Source organism: Haliaeetus albicilla, chromosome 11 (genome assembly GCF_947461875.1).
Source record: "Haliaeetus albicilla chromosome 11, bHalAlb1.1, whole genome shotgun sequence".
Taxonomy (NCBI): domain Eukaryota; kingdom Metazoa; phylum Chordata; class Aves; order Accipitriformes; family Accipitridae; genus Haliaeetus; species Haliaeetus albicilla.
The window spans coordinates 32,449,895-32,467,226 of record NC_091493.1 but is presented as its reverse complement, the minus strand read 5'-3'; the positions used below and the strand labels follow the sequence as shown (position 1 = coordinate 32,467,226).

The window sequence follows — 17,332 nt, the reverse complement described above, 5'->3', positions numbered from 1 at the left end:
AGATAAGAAATGGAAATAACTAACACTACTCCAGAAAAGTACATGGAGGATAATGATACTTATCACAATGTAAATATAGATCAACTGTATAATACTTCTGCAAAAAAAGCTATTCTTTTTCTGGGATGTGTTAGCAGGAGATATGTATGGCAAGGTAAATAATTTTTCTCTGTTTCTCTTCTGAAGAGCACTCTGCTGGGTACTGTCTCTAGGTTTGGACGTTGCATTTTGACAAAGATACTGATAAATTGTAGGGAAACTAGTAGAAGGCAGTGAGAATAGTGTTAGGAAAAAAGACTTATGAGGAAAGATTAATAGAATTAGGTTTGCTCAATCTAGAAGAGTGGAGATAAGTGAGGGATTTAGTCAGTCTTCAGATGAATAAGGGGTTGTCAAATGGAGATGTGTTCTGCATTGTCCTGAGAAGCACAGATATGCTTGTGAAAAATACTGAATAGTGGTTTTGTGTTTGAGTAAGAAGCATAGCTGAAACTCCCTGTCTGTGTTAGGCCCTAATAATCTTTGCTTCTGTAAATATGCAGAGTTAGCTTGATTTTTTTGGTTTTTTAAATTAAATTTAAAAAGTAATCAGTTAGGACCAGTTCTTCATCCTCTGCCCGTTTGCAGTATCTCTACTCCAATTTCATCGCTGCCACATTTTCACTTAAAATATTTGAACATTTAATGTCGTCTTAAACCTTGGCTTCCTCTTTCAGATTTCCATTTGCTGTGGGACAAGTTGTTGCCAGTGTTCGAGATCAATCCGAGCTAATTTGCTTTGTAGTACATCAGCGGTTTAGCTTTAATCTGCATTAACGTAGCGTGGTTTAGAGCAACTGAATTCACCTCTGTAGGGCTCACTGCTCCCTCTCTGCCTAAATTCTTTGTTATCTGTTATCCAATAAACAAGAACAAAATTGCAGTTCCTACTGTTACTAGATGCTAGCAAGAAAGATGAGCTAAATCAGCTTTAAGTAGAAAGAAATAATGACAATTTTGTGGTTTCCTCTGTGGCTATGTGCATAGGCAATAGCAGTAGTGTGAAGATCATTAAGGGGAATTGAAGCAAAGATCTCACTTGGTCTGTAACTCCGTAATACTGATGGGTGCAGGTGGTTTTCTGACTGGAAGGAGCGTATGGTGGCTGCACATCCCCCACTGTTGTTTACAGGGAGTCCTGCTTTTGTTCTGTATCTGATTGAAACTTCCTCTCCTGTGTCCCTCACTTGCAGTTGTATAACCTCAGTGTTTTAATCAAACAACCGAGAGAGAAATGCAGTCCCCTTCCTGGGCAGGGTTGAAGCAGGACAGCTGGTGTGCCTTGCCCTCCACCACTTCAAGTGGCAAGACAGCGGCCCCTCTTCCCAGAGCCACCTCAGCCTCTTGCAGGCAGGCAAAATACAGGTAAATCTGAAATGGAAGCTGATTTCAAGCTGGAGAAGTTCTAGCCTTTCTGCCAGTGAGTAAAATACTTGTGGCACTGGATGGGGAAAAGAGAAGTAGAAATTGCTATTTCTTCTCCTCTGAAAGCCATTCCTTGGGCGTGCTCTGCTTGTCCAAAAGGTGAAAAAGTGGGAAAACTTCAGAGCAGAGAGAAAGGCATAGGAAATGGCTGTCCTCACTCACTCCGACTTTGACTTTGGGACATGGAGGGGGTAGAAGAGGAGAGAGAAGTTTGGTACATGGCCTTTTCCCTCACTTCATCCACTCCCATACATCCTTCATGTACTGGGTGAGGAGAGATGAATACTAATTGGTGCTGACTCCTTCTTCTTTATGTCTGAGAGGTGGGGCTATCACGAATTATACTTTTGTATGCAAGGACCTTAAAAGGGGCTTTTAGTTTGAGAGATTTTTTTCAGTAAAAGGAAAATAGTTAATGGGAGGAGAAGGGAATAAAGGGAAGCAGGAATGTTCTTCACCCAGGTGATGCAGACAAGGTGCAGCTTAGAGGGAAAAAAGATAGTGTAAGAATGGGGGAGTGTGATTACAGTGTTTGCATTATCCTGCTTTTGATTTTTCAGTTATTTTCCTTTAAGAGCAGGTCTTTATGGTGAGATGCAAAACCGCTGTGGTACCAGGGAATGTTTATCACTGGTTTGTTAGCACGTGAATTAGACGGTGGAGCTGTCTGTGCAGTTTTCAATGTAAAACATAGAAGCATTAAACTGTAAAATGCAAAAATGTAAACCCAATTAGCTTATCAGTATACATCAATACTTGGAAGGTTCAATATTGTTTGTTTATCTTTTATGTTGGCAAACTCTCCTTTAAAATATGTGACTCTCCTTTGGAGCAGAGGCAGTAAGCCATCCGGTTTGGTGTAAACTAACTGTGAGCAAACCTTCTTATGGAGCAGCAGCAAAATAGCATTTGTAGTTATCTTTTAAAAATTCCAGTCGGTGCAGAAGTTGGAATGAGTTATGCCTCCTCTGTTTTGACTATCAATTTGTTGTATATCTGCTTAATATTTTTATGATGATCCTACTACTGAAACAGCAACAAATAATTTAAAAGAAAGCTTCGAAGTTATAAATCTTTACATGCTGAAACAAGTGACCTCCCTAGCTAGCAGATAAAATCAGAGCCACTAAGAGAAAAGTTCCAGATGCTGGAGTGAGGTGATAAAAAAAATTTGTTTGTTGTAAAAGCTTGTTTGAATGTATGAATATTACACTATGTAGCCAAGTCGTATTTACTTGGAAAACATATTTTTATCTTTTCTTTGAGGTTCTCTGCGGTTCATTTGATAGGACACTGGACTAGGAAATAGCTGTTGGGAGTGAGATACGTTTGCAGGACAGATTTAGGTGCCTTTTTTAGAGTCCTATTTATAGTTTAGTATGGAATCAGAAGAGAAGGAATTTGTCATTTGGCACAGTGAAAATTGGTTTAGTCTAGTTTAAATGTAAGGGTGGTATGTATCCAGTGTCCACATGATGGGTTGTCTCATCTTCAGGGATCGTGGACTTGCATTGTTGCATGCTTTGCTGTATGCTGTATTGCTGAGGCATATGCTAAAGGTTAATGCTTACTGAGATATTCTGTCACATCTCTTGAGATTGCAAAACGAACTTGTTTCTTTGCTCTGCAAATTAATTGATGGGGTGGAAGCTGCTTCGATCTGGTGTTTTACGGATCTCTTATGGAGAAGCTCTTTAGACTAGTGCGTTTTACTACGTTCCTGCTGATTTCACTGAGTCAAAACTCCCAAGACAGGCTGTGGGGGTTATTCTGCAGAGTTAATCCAATTCTGAAGTGGATTATCAATATCAAATCTCCTTAACCTTAGGCATGCACAGTAAAGCATGAAACTTGCATATATGCTTTCCTGTTGGGGATCCCTGCCTTCATGCAAGTTATTTGCGGTTTTCAGTAGTAATTGTGGTTACTGTCAGTAATGGTTACTGACAGTACACTCATATTTTTATCAGCAACAGTACTGGTTGTGGTCATGATTTGGGTAGATGAATTCAATTTATAGCAGGTGAATAGTGATGATTTTATATGGTAGTTTAAAAAAAAAATACTCGAGTTTAAACCACTGTCACTACAGCATATTACTGTACTGTATCTCAGTTCAGTGCCAGGGGTGTGTGCATAGTGTAAAAGTTTGCACAGGTGTTAAAAAAACATGATCTCCTTTCTAAGGATTAGCAATAACATAAGCAGTTTGGAAGCCAGTTGTTGTATCAATAACATAAATGTGTTCAGAGGTAAATGTTTGTACATACCTACAGTCAGAAGATTACCCATCAGTGAGGTTTGTATTTTTGGGGCCACTGCAAGGAAGTATAATGTAACCATCTTTTCTCATCTGTTTCTGAAGATGATCTGGAGGTTTCGGGTGCTTTTTACATAAGCATGTGTGTTACAGGCTTCTTAATGTTTAGAGCAAAGCCAAGTGTCCTTGTTCCCTTACTTTGTTCTGCAATAAATTAGATGTTACTCTTACTGTTTTATCTGTATTACCGTTACACAGAATAGCAGCCTACTAAGAAAAGCTTGCTTGCAAGAACCTCAGAAAATCAAATTTTTTTTTAAGAAATCCAGACCTCTTAAGAGATCAAAACCTGAGAAATGTTTTACTCCTGAGGAGTCTAATTTGAAAGAATATAAAATGATTCTATTAAAAAAGCACTAAACCCCCAAATCCTGGCAGCTCAGAATGAATATACTGTGTAGTTTCCTGAATCAAGTGATTGAAGTATTTGCTAAATTTTAATTTCATTTACTCTAAATGAATGATGGCACATGATTGTAAACACCAATATTATAGACTGATTGTATTCAGAATAGCATGACACAGGCTACAAAGAAAAGCCCGGCATAATGGAAAAGTTGTGGGTAGGACCCAGGCCATCAGGCGTTATTTGCTTGAGGATCAGTCTTATCAGTAAAGGTAATGGGATTATCTCAAGATGTAAGATTGCAGGACCGTAGTATGTCCTAAGAAAGAACCATATTCCTCTCTGGTGGGTCTGTGTATGGTCCTCCAGACTGCTTAAAACTTGCGAAAGGGCAACATTGAGGGTCTGAGGTGGTGAGGTCAGTCTGTGGGGCCTTCATAGCTCCCTAACATTCTGCTCGTTCCACACAGGGCGGTGTGGTGAGGAGATGGGGTTAAGGAGAGAATGGCAGCCTAAGACAGCTGCGCAAGCTGCAATATGAAGTCATTACAAACCAAAAACTGTGTGGAGGGTATGGAAAGGCTATAGGATGACTCCCATAAAGGAACTTCCCCTGCAGCTTGCCTGCAGGCTTGGGGAGACCAGTAGATTTACTGAGGGGTACTGTAAGAACCTGGAGAGACAGAAGAGCAACACATGCAAGAGCAGCCTTACCAAAAACCTTATGTTTTTCTTCAGGAGCAAACACCCAGCTCTTACTCCTAGTATGGGGAACAGTTTTGTCAGGCACAGGCTGAATTCCGCTCAGCAGGATGGGTGCCTGGGTGAATCTGAAAAACTCCACCGATGTCATCAGCTTTGCCCGAGTCGGTTGCCTGCTGCCTTTTATACTACAGTCCTTAAGAAGCACTGCTGCTTGAGCTGTTTTCAAAACATGGAAAACGTGTCAGTTGTCCAAGCGGCTGAGGGAGAGGCATCAGAAGAACAGATTGCTGGAGCAGGGTATGTTCAGGAGAAACAGAAGCCAGGAAATACTTAATCGTATAGCTTTGGAGAATGCTAAAACTGGAAATTGTAGGCTTTCCTGTCAGGGCAGTGGGACCACTGCTGGGTCACAGGTCTTTTGCAAGAAATCCCACATTGACATTATTGATTTTCCTCTGAGCAGGCACAGTTAACTCAGGCTAACAATTAGACTAGGTCATGAGAGCGCGGCATTTCCTTCCTGGAGAAGGGAGCATTTTGCAAAATGCCATAATCAAGACTTTATATAAGTGATGGCTCTCAATTGACCTAGGTTGCATAGTGCTTAAGATGTGGAGCCTGTGGTGGCAGGCTTTCTTGTCAAAACTGTTTGTGCCAGGCTTTTTGCTGTAAGCAAGGACATTAAACAGAGGGTATTTTCCTGGATGTTATTTAATAGAACTACTTCTCCCCTTTCCCTTTCTGTTTTCTAGCAGACTGTTTCCTTCACTGGTTGATGAACAAGAGGTATCAGTCAGTTTTAAAGAAATTGTATAAAAACTGTGCACTGATACTTCTAAGCCATGATCTCATCTGTGAAGAATGAGAGCAAGATAAAAATATGAAAGCCAGCTTTTAAAATGAGAATAACAAATCTTAAGTCATGGCTAAAGTGCTTAGTATCTTACACAAGCTTTTTCAACATTATTAAGGTACAAGAAAAAGCAAACCAAACTGGTTTAACTCTTTCCCTTTGTGGAGTGATCTCAGTATGGCTCTCATGCCTCTTGCTGAATGCACAGGATATTTTTGACCACAAAATAACAGTAACATAAGCATGTTGTTTAGCTATAGAGTACTCATTGAGATTTTTCCACCTACACTCTGTTCAGGGGAGGTTCTCTATTTAATTTGTACAGTGAAAAAAGTTATTTAAAGAAAAAAGGTTATTTTGCTTACCTTTAAAATACACTTCTCTAAATAACAATAAGTACCAGGGATTTGTTTCTAAAATTGCTATCTATTCTTCTTTCATCTCCAGTTTAGGATATCTGAGTAGATTCTGAATTGGTCAGCAGGGTAAATTTTAGTCTTCAGACTTAAAACAGTAAGATTAAAACCAAAAACCATCCTGGTGTAAAAAGATTTTATTTACAATACCAGCTCTTTGTATCTCTTTACTCAGGAGTAAATTACATTTGACTCCTAAATCTCCAGTATAATTTACTGCAGTTTGTATTTTTAAATTTATTTTTATGTGCATGCTGTAGTCTTAACGTTGCAGCTTTCCATGGCTGAATGATGTGAGGAAAGGCTTCTATTCAGCTATGGGTGAGATGAGATACAGCAGTGCTAATCTCTAGCACATGTGAAAAATGGAGGTAATGAACTCAGAGAACAGAAAGTCCAGATACCGGCAGGCAGCTTCTGTGTCAGCAGCTGCTGGAACAAAAAATGAATGATAATCATTGCAAGCCTTTTGAGGTTGTTTGAGGATCACAGGAAGGGGTTAACAGTATCCATGTGTGTGTATCCATAGGCTGTGCTCTGCACATCAGATCAAATATTTATGAATGAAGGTCAGATATGCCCCTTTCAGGAGGCTGTCCCCTAACTGTTTACAAAATACTGTTTGAAAAAGAACACAGCCAGGTTGAGTTACAACCCGACATCTCTAATGTGTCAGAAATGTGACATAATGGATTATGCCTCAGTGTTGGTGGGGTTCAGCCTGGCTCCCCAGTTGAGCCTCAAATGCTATTAATAGTAACACACTGAGTCATAGAAGCAAGAATGTCAGACTGCCTGAGCTGTGCTTCTCTTACACGTTAGACTGCTAACAATAGAAAGCCAGCCTAGATTTGTTAGAATAGAATAACTATTTTTTTCCATGCATGTGCCTGAATCTCTGTCTCTCTTTCTCTCTCTTTTATTTATTAAAGAATGTCACCGTATAAGAGAGATCTTTCGGGCGAGTCAGACTGGCTTGTTTAATTTCTTTCTGTTGTTCTGGGTGGCATTTATAGAAAACATTTAGAATTTATTTACTGCAAATATTTTTAACACTGCGTGCATGCTCTTATTTTTTTTTTTTCCAGCAGGTATCAGCCATCTGCTGCTCTGTCTGGCTGATGCCTACAGCTTGTTTCTTTACATTAATTTCTCTCTCCCTACATATAGTAGAAGCATTGAGAAGGAATTCCCTTGTGGAGGTGTGAGCTCCAGTTCAAGTCCAGCCCTCAAAAAATAGGGTTTCCTCTGACTTTGGGCTGAACATAGCTTTTGCTTTAGGGTGCAGTATAAATGTCATTGCACCTCCATCATGTAACCCAAAGCACATTTTGCACTGAGTTGTGGTCAAGTTGAAGCTATAGCCTAATGAATCTGCCCATAATCTAGCCCAGAATATCTTTATATTTGACCCAGGTTTCTACTACTGAGGTCATCTCTATCTTGGGCAAGTCAATTCATTTCCCTTTGTCATTTTCTCCACCTCTAAACCACAAATACTAAAATTTACTGTCCAAGCAAAGGCATGACGGCATAGGTTGGTATTGGTGAAGTCACTGGTAGCTAGCTAAAATGAGGAATAAAGTCATTTATAAATAAGGAAAGAGTGGCATACAGTAGTAGTGATAGAGGTTCCCCAAAATCTTGATACAGGCAGTATATACATATTAAAAATAATACATATTAAGTGGTTTTTAATGGGCATTCAGGGTTTTGATGAATCATATTTCCAAGCTTTTCTTCATAACTGTGAATAAACATATGCTTATAAAAGAAAAGCTTTGTTTCTCACCTGTCTCTGACCTGTATCTTTTAATAGAAAACAGAAATATTCTGAATCTTGCTATAAAATGATGAGACTTGACAATATGGTAAAGGGTTGGTTGGTTTGTTTTTTAACATCAGCTTACTGACCACTCCTTTCTCAGGTAGAGTTTAGTGCCTGGAAAACTATAAATTGGGAGGTCAGTTTGCCCAGATCCAACACTGGTGCTTTGTCTTGTTTGGGGGTGTGTTGGGGGGTGAAATTCATGTGTAAGTGATGCTGTTTCAGTAAGGTGCTGTCTTCTCAGTTCCATGAGTACTCATGGCTATCATCTCAAAAGGAGTCACATAAGAGGAGTTGTAGTTTACAATTATTTGGTATTTCAGAATACAGTGCTTACCTTGACTCACAGCAAAAATTTCATCTTTGGTACTCCCTGGTTATGCTTCTAAACCCAGGTACTCACTGAGTGGTGACAGTTCTCATTTTTATTATTTTTATTGTTATTTCAAGGTAATGAATAGAGTCAGTATTCCCAGTTTGCACAGATTATATGTTACTGTCTTCTGTACGATGATCAGAAGGCACTGAGAGACTATTTATTAGCATGCTTTGTGGTCTAGTAATTGGCATTTGGTAACAGCTTTAAAGTAAAACCAGGAGTGGATAAACAGTGCTCATCACAGAAAAGCCACCGTGCCACAGCCTGCCTCAGCACTTGCCTGTGTTCATCTTGTATTTCCCCTCTTGATCCTGGCTCAGTTTGGGTAAATAAAATAATAGGGAACTCATAAATACCACTTTAGCTTTCTGTTTGTGTTTGAACAGCAATCCTGTTCTCTCTCACATCTTCTCGCTTGCAGTCTTTTGCCAGTCATTTGGGAGCAAATTACATTGCCAGCTCAGTTCTGCGAGGGCAGAGGAATGCAAGGTGGTGTCAGTGGCTGGAAATTAGGGACGGTGGAATTCAGCATTTGTTCCACAGCAGCAGCTGTAGCTGGTTGTTTCAGCACAAGAGGCAGAGTCCGCAAGCAGGGTATGAGCTGCCATTAGCCATAGGAAAAGACCACAGTGGAAGAAGGTAAGAGGCACAAGAAGAAAAGAGACAGTGACGAGCAATTGGACCTGATCAGCTCTTGTGGGAAATCCGACTAAGGAAGATAATTATCTGGAATAAGCTGCCTTTTTTTTTTTTTTTGTCTAATCCACCTCAGCCAAACACTGCTGGAAAAGAGATTGTGTTTAAATTACTTCAACTAATTCTTGCTGCTTCCACTACGAAGAAAATTTGTTAGCCATGGTGAAAGAAAAAGGTAATTATGTTTATTGATGCACTGGAACTGAAATGACCTAATGTGCCAGCCATAATCACCTGAGGTTTAAACCTTCAAATTTAAAATGAAGCATGCTTTGATTGACAGTTGCTGTTTTCCTTTCTATAAAAGTGATGTGCCAAAACCTGCAGTGGATTGCATTGATTGTCTTTGTACCTGTTTTAATAAGGGTAGAATCTGGAACACACCTAATTTAGTGTGTTTGCACAGCTGGGTTCCTTCTGTGTGTATGTGGTTTTGGTTTTTTTTTTTTTATGTGATTTAGCCCAAATTTGCTGTTGACTGTTTTTTACCTGTATTTGCTACAGTTCAAAGAGCTTTGACCAATGAAGCAGTTAGCTTAAAATTTTAAAGATAAACATTGATAAATTCAGCACGTCTGGACTTAAGAGGGTCATATTTTACCTTTTAATGAAAAAATGGATTATGTGAGATTTTGCATAATGTTTGAATTTTGCAGCAGTAAATTAGGTATTAGTTTCAGTTACCTATAAATAACATTTTAAGCCTCCTACTGAAGCATTTACTAGTCAAAGGATTTAGAAATGTTTGTGAGGTCTTTCCTTGCAGCAATATTGATCTGTATCATTTATTCCATTATGAAGATGTGAAATACATTCTGAATTGTATTTGAGTAGTGGATTGGATGTGGTTTTGGAGCATTACGTTGTCACAGATAGATTCAGACTTAGTCTTTGTTTTGTGAAGAGGAGGATCTGTGTTCTTTACTTTTGAGGACTCTGTAAAAGATAATGTGGGATAAATTCAAACTAGGGAAGAAAAATAAGTAGTAGTAATGCTGAGCAAGAGTGAGCAGTTTTTCAAGTCTGAACACCCACATTAAGTTTTGGGGTTTTTTTTTAATGCTGTAAATGAACTAAAATGAGTGAATTTAGCTTGACAGATGTTTGGATTGAAGAGAGCAGGACAAATGCCTCGATAGCCTTCCATAGTGCGTCAGATGTATCAAGAGAGTTATAGTCATAACCATTATATAGTCTACAGATGATTTTTGTTGATGAAAAACAGTGGCCCAGCATAAATAGTATTGGTTACTTAGCAGATTTGAGATCCATTACTTCAGATTTACAGGATCTTTTTCATAATGTTAGTGGTGAACTGTTGACCTGCTACCGGTATCAAGCCATACCGGGGATGGTTAACTAGCAGTTTCACTCCAAATCCTTGAAAGTGCAAGTTTCAGAATCATTTGAATCAACTATGCCACTCACCTTTTCAGAAAAATAAGTGTATTATCATTCAGCTTATCATAATTGTTGCTTGTTTTCTAAGATACATTTTAAAATTGAGCTGCTGATTTTCTTGAAGTGTACATAAAATATGCGTAGCCTTTTTAGCTGTGCAGTTTTGATCCTTTGATACGTTTCTGCTCTCCACCCAGCTGATGCTCAGTTTGTTAGGTTCCCTGTGTTACATGGGGCTGTACCTTAGCAGTTCTCTGTAAATACAATTTTAGCATCTTACACCATGAAAGGTGTCCTATACCTGTAAGAAAATTAAAACAAGCCCATCAGTTTTATAAAAAATGCAAGGGAGAAAACCTCCTAGAATAGTGTGAAAAGTTGACAATAAGTGGTTGAAAATGTGCAAAAGACTTGTGTTTAAATTGCTTCCTTTCCCCCTCCCCACCAAGTTTAAAGCATTATTTACAATGGGTATTAATATTGATGTTGGATATAATTATTTTTTTCTGTTCACACAGATAATGGACTACAATAGGACTATAATATCTAAATGCCATCTTTAATTTTGTTGTACAATTACTGCTATTTCGTATCTCATGGCTGCAGATGAGAAAGGATAGTATCTGTTTAGTATTTTCCTTTTCTACCTTATTGCTTTCAAATAATTTCTCCAGCAAAGTTTTTCTTTTTATTATTTGTTTCTTTTGTTTCTTCCTTGCTTCGCCCTCCCACCCCTTTAGTCAGAGGTCAAGAGTTACTGCTGTGTTGAAGCTGCTACAAATATCACTGTCTAGAGTGATACTCTCCCAAAATGCAGGGCAGTATAGTACAGCTGGTACCCTCCCTTCCAGCCACTGCTTGAATTGCTGTTTGAACAAGCTGAAAATGCATTCAGTCCAGTGTCATTTCATAAACATGTTAACTGGGCACTGGAGGGGCTGGTTTCAACTAGAAAAATGCAATTCCAATTCACTGAATTGCAAAATGGTTAGTAACAGTTTTTAGCAAATTAGCATGCTTCATTATGCTCATATTGTAGAATGATTTCAGTGTCTGCCTGGTTAGTTCATACACAAAAAAAATCCTGAGGCCAGGGTGTTTTCTGCTGACACCAAATGGCGCTTCCTAAATTATGTCTGACTGATACCACATTTTCTTGTCTCTGACTGTGTATTTATCTATTCCCAATTAAGAGCCCTTATTATCTAGTAACTCAGCTAAATTATTGTCACTGTGTTGCATTTAAGGGTACTTTCTCTCTTTATATCCTTTAACAGAAAGAAAGTTTCCATATGCATGCTGTCTTATTCTCTTCTGCAATTTAAAACCCATATTGAATTGTCTGCATTCTTAGTGCTTCTGTGTTGAGGTTAATGTGTGAATTGTGAGCCTGCTATATACATAAGTGTTGTAGCTTCATTTTTACCTCCATTAGTTCACATGAACTGAGGATTTGGCCCCGATTCTTGATTTCTTGACCAGTTGATAAGAAGGCTGTCCTAGCATTCACATGTTAGTCTGTGAAAACCTATTGGGAATCAGCTTTGTACTTTTGGAGTAGATCATACATGGGCAAACCTATGAAAGTGGATTAGTATCAGTTCATGCCAAACTTCTCCATGCTTGGAAGGATAAGAGGAGAAAAGATGAAGGTTTGAAGATTTTTTGGATTAAGGAAGCAGGTACAGAGGCTTTATGATTTCTGTTCTTCACATAGTGATTCTGTTGAAAGGTAGGTGCTGGCACCTACTGGGTACCAAGTTGCAGTAAGCTTGATTGTGTTTCCATGTCCTCACAACTGTCTCTGTGGGTATTCACTTGGTGCTGGCTTTCCCAGTAAGCAACACAGAAGATGTAGTTCACCAAAGTGTTAACATTTCCTGCATCATTTGACCTATGGTCCACTTCAGTCTTGCAGAGAGATTTAGTTCTCTGTTGTTTTTTCTTCGTACTTTTGATAAAGCATGGTACTGATACCCCTTAAGGTTATGACCAAGAGGACTGTTTTTATGCTTGGATTAGCTCCAGTCTTGTCTTCTCTTCCATGCACATATTCCAAGAGCTCCAAAGCAGCTTTTAGTCTAACTTTTTCTTTTGTTGTAAATGGAACTGCTTTACATGGGATTATCCTTGAAGAGCATGCAAAATGTTACCTATGTGTTAAGTTAAAGGTGTTCTCTCTCCGGAACACTATCTTTCCAGTGCTCTGTGTATTTGCAGTGTGAATTTATTCCCAATGTGAATCAAGAAAATGTTGAAAAATGGGATTTGAGTCCTGACACTGTCTCAGTGTCATGGTGGTTAATGAAACATAGTCTTGATCTGAACTCATGACTTTGGAACTTTTAACCCCAGGTGACCTGGGAAAGTCTCCAAGTTTGTTGCTTTTGGAGCACATGACAAGATTATGTAATCACACATCGGCAGGGGGAGGACGAGGGAGTTTTATTTTCTTTTTGCTTCAGTTTACTTAGTTTTAAATTTAGTTCTGCTTGACAGTTTCCTTTTGGGGCTGGACATTTGGGGTTTTGTTTTGATTAAGTCAATGTGCTACCTTGTACAAGCTACAGAAAAGGCATTTTATAAATATGCGTAGTCGTAGATGTTAAAAAAATACTCTTAAAGTACTAAACTATAGAACAGTTCTGTGTTAGAGACTCTTAAGGTGACCTTGGGGAAGTAATTTGATCTCTCCTTGTGTTAATCTGTAAAATGAGGATAAGAACATTCCTCGTCTGCCTTGATTATTTGAATTAGAGGTCTTTGGAGCAGAGAGTTTCTTTTACTTTGTTTCACAGCTATGACAAGGAAATCTTAGTCTTGGGAGTTACCTACTTCCACTTGTACAAAAAAAAAAGAAATCCAGTGGTATGTGAATATCTTATAAACATCATACTACTTTTTAAAATCAAAACAACTGTAAAGGGATTATGTGTTTATTGGCAAATTTATGGTCTTGCTTATTCTGTACTTTCTCCTTCTAAATTTATTTTTAATATTAGGTTTCAAATTGCAGTTCTGGTGTGCAGCATTGATACTGAGAGAAACAAAAATAATGAAGGAGGTGCCAGCTCAGGCACTGCATGCTTGCTGGAGGTTTTTTGTTGTTTTTTTTTTTTAAATAGAACTTAGTTCACGAGGGTATAAATATTCATATCTGAAGAGTTGGGCAAGTACAGTGTGCAGTCCTGTCATGCCCAATGGCTTCCCATGTTTCCCAGTAGTGAAATTCCATACATTCCTTGCATCCCAGCTGTGGGTAGGAGCCAGATCTCTGAAGTACGATGGCAGCTATTTTATATTGAGAAATGGGAGAACTTTTGCTGTTGATCTCACTGGAGGGGAGAGCTTAGTGGTTTTAGTCATTAAATTTGAGACCGCAGAGTTCATGGGTTCAGGTCACAGTAGAGGCAGTTAAGCTGTTCCTCCATCTGAAACAGTGAGTGTTGTGGGCCAAAAACCACAGTTTTGAGTTTAATTTATTGGCAATTAATAAACTTCTAATTTCTGATTCTGGAGTTGAAAATAAAAGCAAGCAAACACATGCTTGGAGAAACACACCTCAGCTTCTCTCTGGACTCTTCTTCCCCATCCTGGTCTCCAGTCCCCATGCTATACATTATACTCTGTACCTTTGGTGAGGCGAGGGTGGAGCAGGAGACTGGGGTCAGTGCATTGTTGTTCCTTTCATTTTGATGCTTCTTTTTTCTTACTCAGTTATTTCACCATGGGTTCCTCTGCTGGCCACGGTCCTTTTAGAGTCATACCTCCTCCTGAGTCTCCTCTCTGTCCCTGCTTGGGACAGCTAGTTTGCCTCAGCATTTCTTCTGCCCTGCTGGCTCTCTTGCCCTGGCATTGTTTTTATTTCTCCCTTACTTGTGATTTGGTGTCTCTCCTGCCGTGGTATTGTCTCCTGCGTCTCCTCCATTTTTCAGCATCCCTGGTGCTCTGGCATCTCTCTTGCGTCTCCTGAGTGTCTGTCCTTTCAAGGTTTACTGCCTGTTTTTATGTATATGTTTTTGCAGAGGTGCTATTTGCTTCTCTGGTTCTGTTTTGATGTGCAATGGGTCCATTTTGTCCATTGCCGAGCTGGCTGGAACCAACTGTGACCAGCACACTGCAGTCCATGACCACCTCCTACACAAGTCACCGCTGCAGCATCCTCACTACCAAAGCCCTGCTGGTTATGTTGAATACGAGTGAGTAGACTGCCAATTATGTGGTTGGTTTTCTTGGATGCAAATTCAAAAGGCAAGGCTTTTAAAGATAGAGTCTTGGCATAGTGAAATTGTACATGTTTAAAATACATTAAGCTAGGGCAAAGAAATATTTTTTCCAGAGAGGAGTTAGGAAGCTTGGTAGGAAAGTACTTGCAAGTTAGGACAATAATTTGGCCTGCCGCTGTAGGAGAGTCAGTTCTTTTTGTGGAAAAATTAATGCATACCAGGGGAAAAGACCAAGTTCCACTAATCAAAATGTGCTCTGCCCTTTGAGTGGGAGAAGCCAGAGAACAGGATTTCGTTGTTTCTGGGGGCAATCCATAACTAATTTGAAAAGGATTATTCATAACAAAGTTGGTTTTCCACCTAGAGAAAAGTCAGTATCCCCAAAAGGATGATTAATCCTTGCCTTCATTGAGCCTGGATAGCTTTCAGGCTAACTAGGGATCTGGCTGAGGAGAACACTTAGGCATTGTCTTAAGCTTATTCTGTTCAGCAGAGTATCTTGTTGAGTCTAATTGAATCACTGGGATTTAAAGCTAAGTAAGTGCTTCAGTGTTGTCTCAAAGTTGGACTCCATTTTTGGAGGCTTTGTGATATTTTTGCAGCAAAGTCATGTATATTATTAGTGGCGGTCATTATGTGTTGTATGTTAGCTGCGTTGTTGTGTAAGAGATGAGAGAAATAATACTGGCTTTTATATGGGTTTATCATAAAGTGCTATAAACCGAGAAATGATAGATGCCTTCTGTAGCTCAGTCGTGTATGTTATCTGTTTTTATATTCCATATAGACAGGAAAACAGAAGCAGGAAAGCTGAGGAATCTCCTCAAAGCTGCAAAGTAAGGGGCAAGTGCTAAAATGAGGGTCAAATCAAGTAATGCTAGATGTTCAGAAGTGACATGTTGTTGCATTTATGCTATGTGAGAGCCTAATATGCAAGGTTCTATAAACAGTGTCAGTGGGATAGCTCCCTAATTCCCAGTGCTGTTGGCACCAGTTTGATATCACAGATGTTAGTATAATCTACATGGCAGTATTGTGGAACTTTGTATTAGTTCAGGATCTGGTAGAGAAGCAGGATCTTAAAATACTATCAAATTAAAGAAGTGATCCAAATATAAATGCAGCCTTGCAGAACAATGAGGGTTATCTTTTAGTACTGCTGAGTCAAACGAGTCAATAAATGGCTTGTTTGTTCAAAGAAGCTGTTGCATTTGTTGGTTGGGTTTTTTTCTCTGCAAGGGCACCTCAAAACAGTATTTGATGGATTTCAGAGCATCAGTTTGCTATCCAGCACTTGAAGTGCTAGCCAGAGGAACAGACTATATTCAGGAGGACTGTATCAGTCAGTGCTTTCTATATGATAGTCCATTTACCATATAGTGTTAAAAGTTGATAGACTTTCAGAACACACCGTTATTTGTTGTTGAAATAATATACCTCAAGGAATTGACTTCTATACTGCAAATGTTTGTAAGGTCTAGGTGCCAACATGGGCAGTTAACCACAGGGCAGGGCCTCTGAAATGTCAGGTTTATCAGCTCTGTACATGGCAAGCTATCCTGGGAGTCAGGAGCCACGTGAAGAGTTACGTTGCTCATGAACGTGGCTGTCTAGTTTTACTTTAAGGCTGCGTAGCTCAGTCCTTAGAAATGCCAGAAGTGAGGGTTCAAGATCCTTGACTGAAGGGGAGATTCGAAGTGTGGGCGACAGAGCTTCCATGGTTTAAAAACATGTTTTTAGAGGACAGGTCTCTGCAAGGTTCTTGCACAAAACCCTTGGTGAGTTTGCTGGTGGTAACGGAGGGGAGATTTTCCTACAGATTCTGTTTTGAAAGATCTTTATGACAGGCCTATTTCTGTGCAGGCTTTCCCTTTCATACACACATCAAACTGCAGCAGTGATACATCATTATGAAGATACCAAAAGCTGTCTGGGAGACCACTGTCTTAAATAGGTCAGTGGTCCTCCTCAGATAATCTCGGGGTAAACAGCAGGAGAATTGCTTTTTAAAATTAGCATTTTTATATTGACTTACCTCAAAAGGGAATTTAATTCCTTTTACTGTACAGAATACTTTTGGCAGCCTCAAAAAGGAAGCATAGGGGAACTCTAGTTAGAGTTTGCTGCTGCTGACTGAAATCCCCACGTGTGTTGCTGTTAAGGTAGCTAAGAGGCCTGTTTGACGTTTGAGTGCTATTAAGGGTAACTACTACTCATCAGTAAGCCGGAATTTCCATGCTGTCTGGAAAAAGCAATTGCTTTTTCTGTTAACTTCAGCAACTTGCTTTCGTGCAGCCTTGAGGATCCTTGAGGATTTCGCAGTGAATAGTTTGACACTTCCGTTTATTCATTGTTTTGAGTAAGATTTTGATATGGACATCAAGTGATGTGTATGAGATGGGTGCTCAGAGTATTCTTAGGAGCTCTTGAATTTCTCACTACCCCTGCCTATGTTAGGAAAAAAAACCCAAACAAAATACTCTCTTGAAATAGTGACTGGATCTTCCTATGTACGGCTGGTGTGTTGAAGGCATAACTCAAAATTATTTTCCCACTTACCAGGCTGATAAACAGTTGCTACATGTTACACACTTGCAGATGTTAAGTGTGAGAAACACATGCTTAGCATGATCCTCCAACTCCTTCAGGAAGGAGTTTGAAGGGTGAATTGACTATCTTGAAATACTGTCCCTTACTA

The 17,332-nt window shown here is 39.3% G+C and overlaps 1 protein-coding gene across 13 annotated transcripts in view; it reads left to right on the top strand.

Annotated features, from left to right (window-relative positions):
* Positions 1–17,332, top strand: part of ABLIM1 (actin binding LIM protein 1) — a 209,877-nt gene that overhangs the window by 67,697 nt on the left and 124,848 nt on the right. The window contains exons 1-2 of one of the 13 annotated variants that reach the window (XM_069797054.1): positions 8,631–8,950; positions 9,084–9,182. The exons of 11 other annotated variants lie outside the window; for them this stretch is intronic. In XM_069797054.1, the coding sequence (XP_069653155.1) occupies positions 9,167–9,182 (16 nt within the window). In that variant the 5' untranslated portion in view covers positions 8,631–8,950; positions 9,084–9,166. Of the gene's footprint in view, positions 1–8,630; positions 8,951–8,981; positions 9,183–17,332 lie in introns of those variants that run through there. One more of the 13 variants, XM_069797052.1, reaches the window with a different exon arrangement.